Source organism: Camelus ferus, chromosome 8 (genome assembly GCF_009834535.1).
Source record: "Camelus ferus isolate YT-003-E chromosome 8, BCGSAC_Cfer_1.0, whole genome shotgun sequence".
Classification (NCBI taxonomy): Eukaryota; Metazoa; Chordata; class Mammalia; order Artiodactyla; family Camelidae; genus Camelus; species Camelus ferus.
This window is the reverse complement of record NC_045703.1, coordinates 28,013,692-28,030,929: the sequence shown is the minus strand read 5'-3', so window position 1 is coordinate 28,030,929 and position 17,238 is coordinate 28,013,692. Positions and strand designations below refer to the sequence as shown.

At 42.3% G+C, this 17,238-nt stretch overlaps 1 protein-coding gene across 2 annotated transcripts in view; it reads left to right on the top strand.

Moving 5' to 3' along the window:
* Window positions 1-17,238, top strand: part of RTN4IP1 (reticulon 4 interacting protein 1) — a 128,913-nt gene that overhangs the window by 106,747 nt on the left and 4,928 nt on the right. For both annotated transcript variants that reach the window (XM_032484620.1, XM_006189431.3), the window contains exons 6-8: window positions 6,706-6,842; window positions 9,928-10,111; window positions 13,729-13,821. In XM_032484620.1, the coding sequence (XP_032340511.1) occupies window positions 6,706-6,842; window positions 9,928-10,111; window positions 13,729-13,821 (414 nt within the window). The remainder of the gene's footprint in view (window positions 1-6,705; window positions 6,843-9,927; window positions 10,112-13,728; window positions 13,822-17,238) is intronic.

Sequence of the window (17,238 nt, the reverse complement as noted above, 5' to 3'; positions counted from 1 at the left end):
GTTATTAGAGAAATGCAAATCAAAACCACGAGATACCGCTTTACGCCTACTAGGATGGCTGTTAAAAAGAAAAATAATAATGTTGGCAAGGATGTAGAGAAATTGAAACCCTCATATATTGCTAGTGGACATGTAAAATGGTGCAGCTGCTGGTTGTGGAAAATAATTCGGCAGTTTCTTAAAATGCTAAACAGGACTAGCATATGACCCAGCAGTTCCATTCCTAGGTATATACCTGAGAGAAATGAAAACCTATGTTCAAGCAAAACTTGTACACAAATGTTCACAGCAGCATCAATATTCATAATAGGCAAGAAAGTGCAAGAAACTCTAATGTCTATCAACTGATGGATAAACAAAATGTGGTGTACACACAATGGAATTTTATGTTGTGTGAATTTTATTATATGAATTTTACCTTATACAAAACAATACAAAACAAACAGTTTCCTGAGCCTCCACAAGAACAGGACAGTACCTAGTGGCAGCTCCCATTGTGGTTGAAAGTTTAACTGGCCAGGTGCTGGGGGAGGGGACTTGGTTAAGCTTCCCTCAGTCTGACGGGGAGGCTCTTTCCCCAGTAGGGGCTAGTGAGCACACTCTGACTCTACCGCATGGCTTCCGAGGAGGGAGGATTTGGGTGCTCTGTTCCTCCCCAGACCCTGTCTCAGACCTTCTGAGGACCCAGACAGTGCTGAAGTTTCCAGTGCCTCTACTCCCTGAATTTGAGGTGAGGGGAGAGGACTCTGAAGGGATGCACACCTAGAGTTTTTAAAAATCACCATTAGATACTGCTATGTTTTGAATGTTTATGTCCCTCCAGAATTCATATGCTCAAGTCCCAATGTCCAAAGTGATGATATTAGGGCCTCAGAGAAGTGATTAGGTCATGAGGGCACAGCACTCATGAATGAGATTAATGCCCTTATAAAAGAGGCCCGGCAGAGCTCCCTAGCCCTTTCTCCACAGGAGGACAGAGAGAAGGCACTGGCCATGAACCAGGAGGAGGGCTCTGAATAGACAGCAACCATGCTGATGCCTTGATCTTGGACTTCCAGCCTCCAGAACTGTGAGAAATGTATTTCTGTTGTTTGTGAGTTACCCAGTCTGTGGCATTTTGTTACAGTAGTCCGAACAGACTAAGACAGACACCTAGGGCCTAGTGCAGAGAAGATCAGTAAATGTGAGTTAATGAATAAATAAGTAAATGGAAGAAAGGAAAAGAGGGAGAACGGGTAGGAGAAAAAGAGAAAGATCGTGCCCTCTGGTTAGATTGTAAGTTAGTACAACCACTTAGGAAAATCATTTGACACCATCTACTAATTCTGAGTTAAATTACCCTATGGCCACCCAACAGTTCACTCTTAAAAATATACTCTGTAGATTGACTACAGTCATCCCTCAGTATACCAATCTCAGAACCAACCTCAGATTGGTTCCACGACCTTCTGCAGATACCAAAATCCATGGGTGCTCACGTCCCTTATATAAAATGGTATAGTATTTGTACTACACATATTCTCCCACATGCTATAAATCTTCTCTAGGTTACTTACAATACAATGTACAATGTAAATGCTATGTAAATAGTTGTAAGTAAAATGTAAATTCTATGTAAATAGTTGCTGGAATGTGGCAAATTCAGATTTTGATTTTTGGAACTTTCTCAAAAAATTTTTTTCCCAAATATTTTCAGTCCCTGATTGGTTGAATACACTGATGTGGAATTCTTGAATACAGAGGGCTGACTGTACATGCATGTTCACCACAACACACCAGAATTATAGATATTGTCCTCCAACTGGAAACAACTCAAATGTCCATCAGCAGTAAAATGGACAAGTAAATTGTGTTATATATTCTTACATTGGAATATTACATCACCAGGAAAACAGACTATAGTTGTGCACAGTGAAACAGATGAATTTCACAAGTAGAAGTCAGAACAAAAGAATACAACTTATGTGGTTCCATTTGATGACATTCAGAAGTAGGTGAAACTAAACAACAATGTTTAAGGATGCTTACCTAGATAGGAAAACTCCTTAAAAAAAAATTTAAAAAACGGGGGGGGGGGGGTGTATAAAGTCCTGATAGTAGATATTACTTCTAAGGGAGTAGGGAGGGTGTTGATTGGAAGGGGAAAGTGAGGAGGCTCAGGGAAGTGGTTAGTGTTCTAGTTCTTAATCTTAAGTGATGCTTAAGATAGTATTTGCTTTTTTAATAATTTGTCAAGCTGTACATTTATATTACATGCACTTTTCTGTGTGTTATATTTCACCCTAAAATATCTTAACAAAATTAAAAAATTGAGTGTCAGAAAGTATCAAGGTTGAATCCCATACAAAGTTATTATGGGAAAAAAGAATGAGGAGTAGAAAACGGTGTCTGCAGAAATGGAGACACGTCAGAAAACAGATCACAATTGTACCTTCAATTTCAGACAATCTAAGGAGCATTTTGAAATGTTGATAGAAGACTTGAAAGAACAAAACAAATCAGAATTGGGAAAACTAAATCAAATCATCTAACAATAAAGCCTAAACTAACCTAGAAGGAACTCAATAGCAAAGAAACACAACATATAATGCTGTCCTAATAGAGACAGAATGTGTAAACAGGAAAACTTAAATTTCAAAGGAAACGAAGAGATTAAAAACAAATGCAAGAGAAAATGTCAATTATAGAAGATAGGAAAGAAGATTGGTATTTGGATAATAGGAATCTCAGAAAAACCAAAACAAGGAAATACTAAAATCTAAGTATGAAAATCTATAACTCAAGAAACTTCCTTACTTTCCTGACATTAAATGATTTCAAACTACATATTAAGTGACCACAGCATGTATCTGATTCAGAACATGGACTCAGAATGAACAATATCAAGGAAAATTCTAGTAAAATTACTAGCTGTGAATGAAAAAGGAAAAAACAAACTTTGGGACATCAAAAAAGAAAAGAGCATGTGACATATAAGTAAAATTAGATCATCATCAGACTTCCTGACAGCAGTGCTTTAATGCTGGCAGTAGGGAAGGGATGGAGTAACATTTAAGACCCTTGAGAAAGAGTACGCTAAGGATTTGTACATATAGCAAAACTGGCCTCCGTGTAGAAAGGACTCATAACAACTGTTAATAACATGCAAGGACTTGGGGATTATGTTCTTCTGATTCCTTTATGAGAAATCTACTAGAGAATGAGCTGAAAACTGAAATGGCTGGAGACATGAAACTAAGGACTGATGGTAAATGTTAAATGTAAAGTTTGTAAAGTTACCTGTAGAACCAAAACTAAATAAGGGCTTAGAGAGAGTATAGTGTGTAACAGTCATATACTCTGACAAGGTAAGCACCACAGCTGTTTTTAAAAAGAGGGGGAAAATGGGAGGAACATACATTAAAATCATTTGAATGCTTTCATTAATCATATTGGTAGTGATATCAATACTATTATTCAGAGACTGTTATGTGTGTAATATACAGTAGAACAAATGGATATTTATGGTATATTTTAATTCTGTTATCCCCTGTTGTCTTTGACAACCAGGATTTTAGGTATGGAAGAACGGAGATACAGATGTAACAGAAAAGAGGTTAAGTAAAACTTGGTAGTGTGGAATTTGAATTGAAAGTATCAATGTGAACTCAAGAGGTATTTTGTATACATGTGTATGTAAAACTATCTCTTGAAATATCGTTCACACACACACCAAAAAAAAAAAAAAATGCAGGAGAAAGCAGATTCTAGATCTGCGGCACAAAATGTCTAAGAATGAACCTGGAATATATGAAGTAGCAAGGAGACTATTACAGACTAGTGAGTCAGAAAGATTCAGGAGCCAACTTGAAGAAACTCCCAAAGAGCATCAAGGAAGACAACTTGAGCTTCAGTAATAATAATGATAATTACAATGGGTTGTAATTTATATTTAAACCATGAGTTCATGATGATATATATTTTTTTAAATGGTCACTTTTGGAAGATGATAGGAAACAAGTTTATTATTTTATAAACTGTAAAGGGGGAAACAGTTATTTGCCTCTTTTATATGAACTGTACACACACCTGAGTAAACAAAATAGCATATGAGCGGAGGTGTTTCTTTATAAAAGTATTCCAAATGAAAAAAGGAGAGAGAGTATCACCATTTTGCAACCACCAAAAGACAGCTGCTGAGATTATAAAAAGAGGCAACATCCAGACATGCTGTGCCTCCTATAATTTTGTCAGATGCTGAAGGGATTGAAACAGCAAATACAGAGGACAGAGCAGCATGTGGAACTGTCCTGAGTGTGCAACCAGAAATTCCAGAGTTTCCACTGGGAAACTATGTAGGCCAAAGGGAAAGGACAGAGAGGAGCCTATAGGATTATTTTAAAAAGACTTGAAAGACATCATATTTTAAAAAGGCACAAACCTAAACCATGGTATCTAGGGAATGTGTATTTGGGTGATAAAACCATTTTTTTTTTAAATGCAAGGAGGTGATTACTATAAATGTCAGGATAATGATGACTTCAAGGGAGGGAGGGGCTTGTGTTGGGCGGGGGCACGTGGAAGAGCTTTTGGAATGACTGCCAGCTTGCCATCTCTGTCCGAGTAGTGTCTGCCATATAAGCATTTTCTGTTTGTGTTTTTACATAAAATATTTTTTAAAGCTAAAGTTGTTTTAAAACCTTTTAATAGTGCACAAAGATGCTAGATAGTTCTAAGTAGGAAGGGAAAAACTAGAAATTCGGAAAAAATTAATTGAATTATTTCAAGATGTGACAGATTCTTCCTGAGGATTTAATACTATTTAAAGAAAACACATATTAACTGTAGGTGCTTCAAACATAGTTTTCTTTTTTATTGACAGTTTCTTTTTTTATATAGATTCTGGATGTTCATCATGGATTATATTCATATTCTTCACATATTTGAATTTAGCTTGGGACTTGCTGTTGAAAGCAACATGTCATTATATTCAAGTGTCTCTGTAGCCTATAAACATAAAATATGGTATGTGAGGTCAGTCCTAAATGTTTTAATTCCCCTCACATATCCAGGGCATAAAAACCCTTGGTCAACATTACTTTTTAAAAGTGAGAAATTAGATACGATTATGAGTGGTTTTAAAATCCTCTTTCTTTCCTTTTCTTCCTTTCCTTCCCTTCCTTTTCCCCTTCCCTTCCCTTTCCCCTTCCCTTCCCTTCCCCTCCCTCTTCTTTCCCTTCCCTCTTCTTTCCCTTCCCTTCCCTTCCCTTCCCTCTTCTTTCCTTTCCCTCTTCTTTCCCTTCCCTCTTCTTTCCCTCCTTCTCCCTTTCTTTCTTTCTTCCTTTCTTTCTTTCCTTCTTTCTTTCTTCCTTTCTTTCTTTCCTTCTTTCTTTCCCTCCTTCTTCCTTTCCTCCTTTCCTCCTTTCTTCCTTTCCTCCTTTCTTCCTTTCTTCCTTCCTTCCCTTCCCTCTTCTTTCCCTCCTTCTCCCTTTCTTTCTTTCTTTCCTTCTTTCCTTCTCTTTCCCTCCTTCTCCCTTTCCTTCTTTCTTCCTTTCCTCCTTTCTTCCTTTCTTTCTTCCTTCCTTCCTTCCTCCCTTCCCTTCCCTTCCCCTCCCCTCCCCTTCCCTTTTTTTTCTTTCTTTCCAGACCTTTAGCATCTATGTGTATCACACAATGGAGAATCAGTAGTGAACAAAATAAACATAGATCTCTTATATTCTAGTAAACCTTTGCAATTTATATTAAGGAAGCTCAGGAAATTGATACTCGGGATAGGACTGAGAAAACAGCTGATTTATTATGACCTATAACTGTCCATTTGAAAATTGCTTGGTAAACTACAAGTAACTTCTCAATTTTGGCTGATAATGGCTCCCTTTGAATTCTGTGAAATTGACATTATAGAAAAGAATTATAGTAGCATAAAAGCTGAATAAATAATTATGTAAACAAACAAACAAAAAGAAAAGAATTATAGCAGTTTTGGAGCAGGATGCTTTCTGGAAACTTAATCCTGAATAACATTAGACTTTCATTCTTTTATTTAAGTCTAGTTATTTTTAGATATATTATTTATTTTAAATAAACGTCTGCATTTTAAATCCTAGAAACTATTTATTTAGGTATTTTTATTCCAAATAGAGGACCTGATCCATGTTTTGAAGATAAGATGGCCATGTTTTCTTGCCCTCTTTTTAAGAGCACCTTTCATTTATTACCAGCGCCTGATAGCTTTGATACAACGGTCTGACTTAGAACTGTACTGACACTTATTGGAGATGCAAACGAAAGGACGTTGCATTTTTACTTTCTGGACACATTTTAAACAGTCATTTTCTGAGGACATGATTTTTTTTCCCCTCCATTTACCTTCGTCATCATTGAAAACACTAAGCTTAAGGCCATCGGCTCCTGTGTTTTCTGATGCTGGTGAGGCACTGAGTCCATCTCTAACTGGGCTGGTTATAACTTTGGGACAGCAAGGCGACTAGGTGTCTCATTCAGGAAAAATGAGATCTAGTTCTTGGATTTTTTTTAATGAACAAAAGTTTAATCATTTTTACTAGTCTCTGACAGATGGCTTCCTGTAGTTCTAGCTAAGACAAAGCATTAGGCTGATATATGTATATGTGTTGCCAACTATTTTTTTTAAATATGCAGTTTTGCTATTTTCCCCCTTCCCCATGCTTTTTTTTTTTTTTTTTTTTTTTCTCCTGTTTTTGGCAGGTAATGAAAGCATGGGATGCTCACGTGACAGCAGTTTGCTCTCAGGATGCCAGTGAACTTGTAAGGAAGCTTGGGGCAGATGATGTAATTGATTACAAATCCGGGAATATGGAAGAGCAGTTGAAATCTTTAAAACCGTATGTATTCACACAATGTTTGTCCTGGGAAAGTGGGAACAAAGACAGTTGATAACGGGAGCCTGAGGTGGTTGGTGGCCTAACGGTCATGTTGAAATCTTAGAGAAAAATCTGTGAAAGCACTTTCTGTCACTGGAGGTCACTTAGGTGGCTTTTTGTTTTAACTCCAGAAGTTAATGCAGCACAGACATACAATGTGATACACGCCAAGGAAGATACTTTGCTTATGTGGTCTTTGCTAATTTGTAAGTTAACTTACTTTTATTGCTGGTTTGTAAGAGGTTTGAAGGCAAAACTGGAAGTGTATTCCCTTTGGTGGCATTTGTCACCCCAAGAACAGAGCAGTGCATGAAATGCATGATTAGCGTTTTGGCTTAATGGTGAGGGTTTCCGAGAAGCAGAGGCGGTATAGATGTCAGCACCGGGAGCCCGTGGGTGCGCTTGGCGCACCAGAACACCAGGCTCTGGTTTGACGGAATGTAGCAAGTAGGAGTGGATTCAGGAATTCCTTCAGGCCATGGTGACCCTGCCTGTGGCTTAAGCAGAGGGTGCTTAGTAATCTGGTCTCCATCCAACCCAGACAAATCTGCAGCGGAGAGTGCAACTCAGGAGTGTTTGGAAAGCTATTTTACTGCTTCTATTTCAAAAGTATTTTTCCTTTTTTAAATTAGTTTTCAGAAGGTAATTATTCTTGCCCACTCTAAGTAGAAGTATGGGTTTCATGGGTTAAAAAAAGGAGTCCCTGCCTGAGTGCCCAGCCTCTCTCCTCCAGCAGTGTGTGTTCGGCTGTGCGGCAGGGCAGCTGGCCGAGTCCTCGCTCCTGCAGCTGTTCACGGAGCGTCGTCGGTCCCTACCGGGCAGTGGTCTACACACAGGATAAGATGCAGTGATGAGCAGGTCCCCCTGCTGTGGCTTATATTCTCGTCGGGTTGACTGCAGTGTTTAGTGCTCTCAAGGACATTGATGCAGGGAAGGGGAGAAGTGATGGGGACGGCCATGTTAGATGGGTGGTTTAAGGATGCCCCTGAGGCGTTCGGACAGAGACCGGGCTGCCCTTGTGTCAGGACCCAGGCTTCTCTGAGCCTTCAAGGGCTGGCTTCCAGATAGTGGTTTCAGTTGGTCACCTCTCTTCAGCTGCTTCTAGGACAGCAGCATGAGACTGAGGCCAAGGCCACCCCATCCCCCACCATCTGCCTGGACTGTTAGGCCTGTCTGGAATCTGTCGCCAGAGAAGAGAGACCCTGACAGGTGGAGTCCGCAGCGCACTCAGTCCAGCCCCCCGCGCTGCACTGCGCTCTGCTGCTCCTCTTCTCTGACGAAGGGTCTTGCTCCTTCTGCTTGCTCCTCCCCAGTCGGGACCTCACTAGCTCACAAATGCAGGCCGTTACTTTTTTTTCTCCCCTAACGGAGGCACTAGGGATTGAACCCAGGACCTGAAGCACGCCAAGTATGTACTCCACCACTGAGCTGTACCCCCGACGCAGGCCATTACTTTTTTAATGACTGCTTTAGTTACAACTGATCTTTGTAACTTCTGCCTGGAGGTTGGTCTCTGAATCCACCTGGAATAAATTTGTTCTTTGCAAACAGCAGCTTTTTAGATTTGAATCTTAGAATTTTACAGCAGAAAAGGGCTTTGAAATCCTTCAGTCCAACTTTGTCATGCTATAGTTGAGGAAATAAGGGGTCAAGGATTTAGGAGTTTGTTCATGCTCGGGGTCATGCCCCTTAATCATTAGTAGGAGAGCTGGGTCTACAGCCTGGTCCCTGGACCTCCTTTTCAGGCAGTGCCGGCTCTATACTGTCAGGCCACCCTTATGTTTTGTTTAAATTATGTGTCATCATATTTGTTTATCCAAAACTTGGGAATGAAATGGAAACTTCAAAAGTAGAAACTTAAGTAGAGACTTAAACTCATAAAAATAATTTTCTGTTCTTTTATAATGAGAAGAGTCATCTGGTAAGGTCATTCTCCTGCACTTCACAGCCTTCCATTTTTATTTGCCCTTCTTTAGTTTAGTCCCATGAAAGACTCAGAGCCTCATAGTTGGCCAGACCTGGTTTTAGAAGCTTTGATGTTTGATATCATCCAGGTCAAATAGAAGGGAAAAAGGATTTACCAAAAAGGAATTCCTCTGTTAATTTGCTTAATTTATAAGCATGCATTCTCTAAAAAGATGTTTGTTTTTAGTTTAAAACTTCATTGAGTTTTATCCCCTTTAAGTAGAGTGTAGTGATTATAGCAATTTTCAAGTAGACTTAAGGAGTCGAATATCTGCCGATTCCTGTGGATTCCGTTATGAGAGGATTTTTCTTGGCGTGTTAAAGCAGAACTGAAGACGGAGGGCAGGCTGTTGATTTCTCTTCATATATTGTGCTGATGTTGTGCATGAAACCAACACATAGAAAATTCCAGAAGGTGAAGAGGATGCTTCTACAGGCAGTTCTGATTGTGGAGAGAATAAAAGGAAATAATTCATGTGGGTCAAAAGCGAGTATACATTTCTCTCAAGTATTCACGTGCACTAAAGAATACTTTGACTTGTATTACATGGATAGCTTTGCAGTTTTTCTGTAAAGCCTGAGTTGGGGTTTCTCAACCTTAGCAACTTTGGTTTCTCAACTATTGGTATTTTGTGCTGGATAATTTCTTCTTGTAAGAGGCCGTTCTGTGCCTTGTAGGATGTTTATCATCATCCCTGGCCTCCAGATATTAGTAACCTCTTCCCACCACCTCGCCCAGTTGTGACAACTAAGAATGTCTCTAGACATTCCCTAATATGTCTCCTAGGGGCCAAAAATCACCCTCAGTTGAGAACCACTTGTTTAAGTCATTCGTAAAGTATTAGAAAATAGTATGATTTTATGATGTTAAAAAAAGTCAGATTTGACTTAACCTTGGGGAAAACCCAGAGATCCAGTAAGTGGGTGTGCCCTTTTCTCCTTTGTCCGAGCAGCCACCCCTCTGCTGTTGGTGAGCTGTCACGGAAACAAACCCTGTAGCTAACTGGTGGTGGGAGGGAACAGGACCCAGAGCCCTGGGTAAAGGCTGACCAGGATGTTTAATTTGATTCTTCCTCTCCAGGTTTGACTTTATCCTCGACAATGTTGGTGGATCCACTGAAACATGGGCTCTAAATTTTCTCAAGAAGTGGTCAGGAGCCACATATGTGACTCTGGTGACTCCTTTCCTCCTGAACATGGACCGATTGGGCATCGCAGATGGCATGTTGCAAACAGGCGTCACCGTGGGTTCTAAGACGTTAAAGGTAGGCGGGCGAGTCTTGGTCGGCGAGAACAAGCAGGAGCCTCGTCCTTCTGGAAATTGGTTTCCTCTTAGCCAGTTTCTTTTCCTTTGGAGGATGCACAGCACAGTGGCTGCAGGCCAGGTCTCTGGAGTCACACACCGACGGGGTACACATTCTGGCCTCCACTTGGTGGCTGGGTAACCCGTTGCCAGTTACTTAACATCACTAAGCCTAGTTGTCTTCATCTGCAAAATGAGGCTACTCGTGTGTGTCCCTTACTGTATGTTGTAAGGATTAAATGAGGTACTTCATGCAGAGAACTTGGCACAATACCTAGTGCCTAAGGAGCTCTCATTCAGTGTTAGTCTTTATTATTAGCTATTATTACCTCTCTTGAGTCATCTGATACACCTTCTGCTTTTCTCTTGTCTGTACCTGATGGCCGTCTTTGTGTTTCACCAGCCTTAATGCATAGTTTCTTGTCTGTGAAAGTGGAAGCTTTATTAAGACAGCGTAGAGCTGGCTGTTTCATGGTGGTAGCCTTGGGATAGGCCAGTGAGTCCCAAACTGTGCCTTTCAGACCTTCAGCAGTCCAGGGGCAATTTTTTGCATTTCAGAAACCTGAGGGAAATTGTATTCCTACTTCAGCGAGGCTACAAAGACAAACAGAACCATCATGCTTTTTCTGGAGCTGTATCAGCTTGTCCTGACAGTGCATACCCCACGTGAGTCAGAAGCTCTGGCTGTTCATGGCATTCTGGGGGTTTCTGAGGCTTGATTAGTCAGCCTGATTTTGCCAACAGGGCCACTGCTACCAGGGCTGTAGGGGGCTGTGTCACCCCACTGAACACTCCAGTGTGTGGTGGGCCTTGCAGATGACTGTAGATCAGCCTTCGTGCAGGCCTGGGGGCAGAGCCTGAGAGTTTGCTCCTCCGCAACACAATAGCCTGTCCTTATCACGGTGGTGACAGAGGCTTATGTGATTTTGTGATAGGCACTGTGGTAATTATAGATCATTGTTTTAAAATCTGAATTAGTGTTGAAATGGAATAAGTGATAGAAAAAATAAAGATACATTCTTTTTTAAAAATTATAGAAAAAAACCTCAGGCTCAGGAAAAAGGCAGTAGGAGGTTCCTCGGTGGTAAAAAGGGTGTGAGTCGTCACGTCTGGCTCACCAGCCTGACCCGTATTTGCAAGATGATTGGCTTGATAATTATCTTTAGCATCTTCTTGATTCTAGAAATTAATTTAGAACCTTTCTGGGGGTGAAGTTTAGGATTTTGGTCTCTTGAACGCTGTGCACTAACTAGATCCGTCGAGCCGGTAAGGAAGAGCCGTGGTGGAGGAGACCGCTGCCCAGTTCCTCGGAGCTGCGTCTGGGTGGGAGAAGTGAACAATCCAGGCACTGTGCTGTGGGTGCTTTATTTTCTCTTGATTCAGACGGCAGCCAGAAACTTGTCCATGGGGTGCTTTGTGGTGGAGAAAGGAATCTTAGCTGTCCTTTGTCTCTTCTTTCCCTTTTCACAAAACCCAGGCTTCCCAAGTGCTTTAAAATGTAAGTTTAAGTTTTCTGTAAGAGTTCACAGTTTGTACTCCAGCGAGGCCTCTTACAAGTTAACCTTCAGAGTTGTCCTCTGAGAGTGAAACGAGCACAGCTCTCTTCATGCTCCCTTTCCCCCTTCTTGAAAGATGATAGTGGTAATCTCATGTGGAAACCTTTTAAGTAGTTTCTGATGTCTTTCTGAGAATGGGCGCAGTTAAGGCTCCATTGTAGTGCCTGCCTGCTTTGGTTTACTCTCCCCTGTAATGGCCTGGAAAAAATACACAGCCCCCTTAGAACAGAATATAAAAATTCTGCTGTTGCAGACCACAAGTTTCACTTTACAGGGCAACCTGCTCTAAGCAACTAGAGGTATGGCAGTTGTGACTGTCACTGTTCGTTCTTTAAAAACCTAAACAATTACCGGAATGTTTCCATTGTAATCTCTAAGGCCAGACGTTGTGGAGAAGTACATGTACTGGTCTTCTGTGATCGTAATTAACTGGAGCTGCTCTAAGCTGGGGACAAGCTCAGTGCCCTGGTATCTAGCTGCCTAACCCTTCAAACTTCTTTTTATTTAAGTGTTGCCTACACTAATGCTTCCTGACCTCTTTCTTGCTCTGATAGACACAGACAATGACAGTATTTGGCTAGCGTGTTGAGATTGGAGACTTACTCAGGGCAGCCTCTGCCATGCTACCCTGAGGGCTGAGAGGGATCAGTATCTTGTCACATCTCTTCTAAGGTGAGCGTGGCTCTGTTTGCGTCTGTGGTCCTGGGATGATTATCAGTGGTGACTCCTTAACTCTCACAATTGTTCCAGGTTAGACAATGAACCTTAGGGTCACTTGGCCAAACCAGGAAGCCATTCCTGGCACAGCCATTGTGAAGCTCTGCCTGGACCACAGTTTGGTTTCGTCTGTCTTTCCACAGTCTTAAACTTTGATTTGGAATTGCCCGTCTTTCCTCCATAAGCTTTATTTTCAGCACTAGATAAATATTTACTGAATACTTTCTACATGTCAGACACTTTACAGACATTCTTCATTTAATCCTTCCAACACTGCTGTCAGCTTGGTGGTGGTGTCTCCAGTCCATAGGCTGGGAAACCACCTGAAAGAGGTACCTTGACCTAAATAACACAGCTGTCCAGGCCTGAGGCCGAGCAGCAGGGGAGCTCTGTCGCGCCTGCCAGCTTCTGCTGTGATAGTAGCTTATTGTCGTGCTGAGGGATTGAGAGGCAGCAGTGAGCTCGGTGGGGAAGTCTGGGCTCACCCAGCAGCTGTGGGCAGGTATGTGGGGACGGAGGCAGCAGCTGGCCCCCGTACTACCTCTGGATGGCTCCCGTCTGATGAAGTTTAGTTGGGTGGGTCATTGAGGTATTTGATAATGGCCTATCCTACTTCCAACATAAAGAATAATAATTAAAGGTGGATATGGTAGTAGAGTGCTCATGAACCCTCTTGGTAAAAGATTTTTGCTTATCTTCATCTTGGGCCATTTTGTCCCATAATAGATTAGGTGACTGAGGGAAGATTCAGCCACCACCAGTAAGAAACTTCATGCTTTGTTTTGTCTTTAAAGCTATCTTATTCCCCTCAGAGCCAGAAAAAAAAAATTGTGATTAGATTTCTTAAGATCATATTTTGGTGCCTTACTGCCCTGAAAGTATTCTTGAATTAGGTAAAAAGCTCTTTTCTGGTGCCCCTGGGCTTTCTTCAAACCTTAGTAGGGAAAGTCTGTAGGTCTCAGCTTCTGATATCTCCTAGGGAAGAAACTGTGTAAGACTATTTAGACTGTCATTTTAAGAAGTGCTTTTCTGTGCTTATGTGCTTGTCAGTCACAGCGTGGGGAAGAAGCTTGAGTTCGCTTGGTTGTATCTTAGTTTGTTCACTTATTTATGGAACACTCACAGAGCACCCACTGTCTGTCAGTCATTCTGCTTGGGTGCTGGGTGTACAACTGATTGCATCAGCACCAAGTGGGAAATCAGTTTATCTGTCTTAGTCATCCAGGAAATACGTTTCCCTAAATTTGTATCTAGTCAGATTTCATTCTTTCCCATATTTGACATGTTTTGTTTTCTTCTTTTTCAGCACTTCTGGCAAGGAGTCCATTATCGCTGGGCCTTTTTCATGGCCAGTGGTCCATACCTAGATGACATCGCAGAACTGGTGGATGCAGGAAAGGTATGTGTATTGCCAGGGCATCCCTTGTCATCTCAGTGACCTGCCCATCAAGCCTGGTCAGCAGGTCCTCTCCGGACAGAGGCAGGCTCGGCCAGTGCACCGCAGCCTCACATGCCAAGTTTAAGTGCTGTGTTCTCTTGGCTCAGTCTCCATGGGAGTCATAGACACAGACTTGCGTTTGAAGAAAGCTTAACCATCAGTGCACCCCCCCTTGGTTTATAGATGAAGAGGCAGGCCTGAGAGCCCATGTGATTTTTCCCAAAGACACTTGGTTAGATGGTAGCGGAGCTGGGGTCTGCAGCTGGGCTGCTGCTATTTCGGTCATGATCCTGAAAAGAAGGCAGTTGCTGCACAAAGGTGGGGGTACACTTGTGAGTTTACATAGAACTGCTTCTGGAGCTTCTTTAGTCTAAGGATGAGGCTGTGTGGAGGTAGGCAGATTTCCAGATGAGCAAGAACAAACACTGTGGAATTAAACCCCAGCAGAACTGGACTGGAAGTCATGGCCCCAGGTCTGGCTGTTCATTTGGTTTAATAACATGGAGGGCAAATGAATGGTACATCTAAGAGGATCAGTGGGAAGGACATGGTCAGGATTGATGGTGATTTAGGTGGAGACCACCAGTTGGTGTTTCTGACTATGTGAGTCCATCCTGCAGGGGATTTTGTGGGGGAGGGAGGCTGCTTGCAGCCTGCTTGTCCCTCTCTGGGTGTTGAAAGGCTTCTCGCAATGCTGGAGGTTGAAAGACAGTCCTCAGCAACCACCTGCTTATTTGGATTCTTGATGTGTTTTTAACAGCCCAGATGTCCATCTCTGGAAGAATAACCCAGAAGGCAAACTCATATTCTGCTGCTGATATGTATGATTTTATTGAGAAATTATATGGAATTATAGGATGGAGAACCTTATATACCCTAGAGGGTTGCATGAGGTCATAGATAAAATGATTGTCATTTTACAGATGAGGAAACTGGCTCGGAAGGAGAAGGGGACATGCCCAAGTTTGCAGAAGTGGGACCAGAACTCATACTTCCTGACCTCAGCCCTGTGCTTTTCCCTCTCCACCATTATGCTGTATTCTTGGTGCTTGAAGCTGATCTAGGACTTTAGCTTAGATTGTCTTGTCCTTGTCGTTTTACAGTGGGCAGGGAAAGGGGTTGGGATTAGGGCCAGCATCACACCGCATGGTCCTTGCTAAGCCTTGTGGAAAGAGCCCCTTGAGATGGGTTTGCTGGTGCTTGCACCTGCCCCTTGCTGGCCCATTCATCTTTACATTCTGTTTTGGAAAGGAATCTTTTTCAGAACTACTGGCTGCTTTTTGTGCATTTAGTTTTTTTTATTCTGTAACAGCCAGGGATCTACGATAGAATATGGCCCACTACTGTTCCCCAGATATGTTGGTTCCAAGTTTGGGTGCCTTTTCTCAGACTTCTAAGGCTTGATGTGTCCTGGGTAGACAGGGGCTCAGCCTTGTTGTGCCTGGAAGTGAGTGCCTCTTGGTGGGGTCCTCCCCACACTCCACAGGGGTGCCTACTTTATTTCTGGGAGGAAGGAAATGAACTGTCAACAGGTAATTTGGCCCCTTGTCCTCCATAGTGCTGAATGTGGTTGGAGCCCCATCATTAGAGAAGTCCCTGTCCTGCAGAAGTCACCACGTGATTGTGCTTGTCCTGACATCTGCTCCAGACTGTCCACATGCTTATCATTGCTCTTTTGTATTCAAAATATTGTGACTCTCTCTCTACCTGGAAATTACTATTTATGCAACAGAAAAGAGAGGCGACTTGTGTATATGTACCTGTTGAATTTGGTAGATAACTGGTAGAATGGCTAAAAGAGGACATGATAGAAATAAAGATGCCCTTGAAGTGCCCTTGAACGAGGGTGAGCGAGGAGATGTTCCTTTGGCTTTTGACTCTCTTCTCACCAGGGTTACTTAGGCTCGGGAGTCATTTCTGACAGAGAAGGGCTCTGGGACTGTGGGAGCTGATGCGTGACGCTGGATGCCATGAAGGGGTCAGCTGTCTTGTGGTGCATCCTGCTTCTTTGTGCATGTGAGAGGTTGTCGCCTGTCTACACTGGAAAATGGGAAAGGCTGACAGATCTGCTTACAGACTGTGTAGTTAGTAAAGATTGTTAAGTTGGATGAGGACATTGCAATTCCTCCAAGCTTCTGCTGAGTAATTAATGAATCTAATTCACGGGTAGATAGAGGAGCTGTAGTTGTTTTTTTGGTAGTGTGAAGCCATGAACCAAAAGAGCCTACTCTTTTAAAATACTTGAAATTAGGTTTTTGAGTAAATAATACATTTTTAAAGTTCAGAATCCAAAAGGTAGGGAAAGTTATTTGACAGAATCTTCCTTTGACTTCTGTCCCTCAGTCACTGGGATTCCCCTTGTCAGACAACCAGCATCACCAGCTCCTTGGCTGTCCCGGACATGTTTTCTGATTCAGTAGGGTGAAACAAAAGGATGATTCATAATTAGCACATTGAGTTTAATGGGTTTCTACTGAAATTGTGCCTTATTCCTGAAGTTTATTGGCATTTTCTTCTAAGCACAATACACATTTCCTGTTTTTATACTATTTAGCAAACTTTTTTTGGTGGGGAGTGGGAGGCACACAGCAAACACTGTATTCAGGCCGAACATCTGCCGCTGGTGAGCATGCTCAAAGATGAGAAACAGGAAACGTAGCACATGGCTAGTTTACTGTCCTCACCCCTCCCCCCCTTTTTGAGGAGACAGAGGCCCTACAGATTGAATGTCACGTTCAGGGTCACAGACAGGGCCCAGGTTTCTTGCCTTCTAGGACAGTTCCTTCCACCATCCTTTGCTGCCCTATTTAGGATTGAGGCAGAAATAGGTACAAAATAAATCCTTCATACACCACCTTTCTTATTTTCTGCTTGCTTAGTCATCCAAACATGAAATAGGTGGAGTTTGAATTCCATCTACAAAATCCTCTTGTATTTCTCAGCGTCTTTCAGGACCAAGAGGAGGTGGTAGGCCAGACTCTTTAGACCATAGTCAGCTACTGATAAGAACGACTGTGTTTGAGGGAAGGTGTCCATACACACTTGCTTATACAAGCATGTGTTAGTTTCCTACTGCTGCTGTAACAGATTGCCATGTATTTAAATGACACAGGTATTATTTTGTAGTTCTGGAGGTCTGAGTCCAGGTATTATTTTTTAGTTCTAGGTCAGCAGGTGGCGCTCCTTTGGTGGCAGGCTGTAGGGGAAAATCGGTTTCTGCACCTTCTCCATCTCCTAGAGGCCCCGTTTTCCTGACTCGTGGCCTCGTATCACTTTGGCCCCTGCTCCATCATCACATCTCCCTCTCTCACTAGCCCTCCTGCCTCCCTCTGATCATGACCCTGGGATTACACAGGGACCACCTGGCTAATCCCCCCA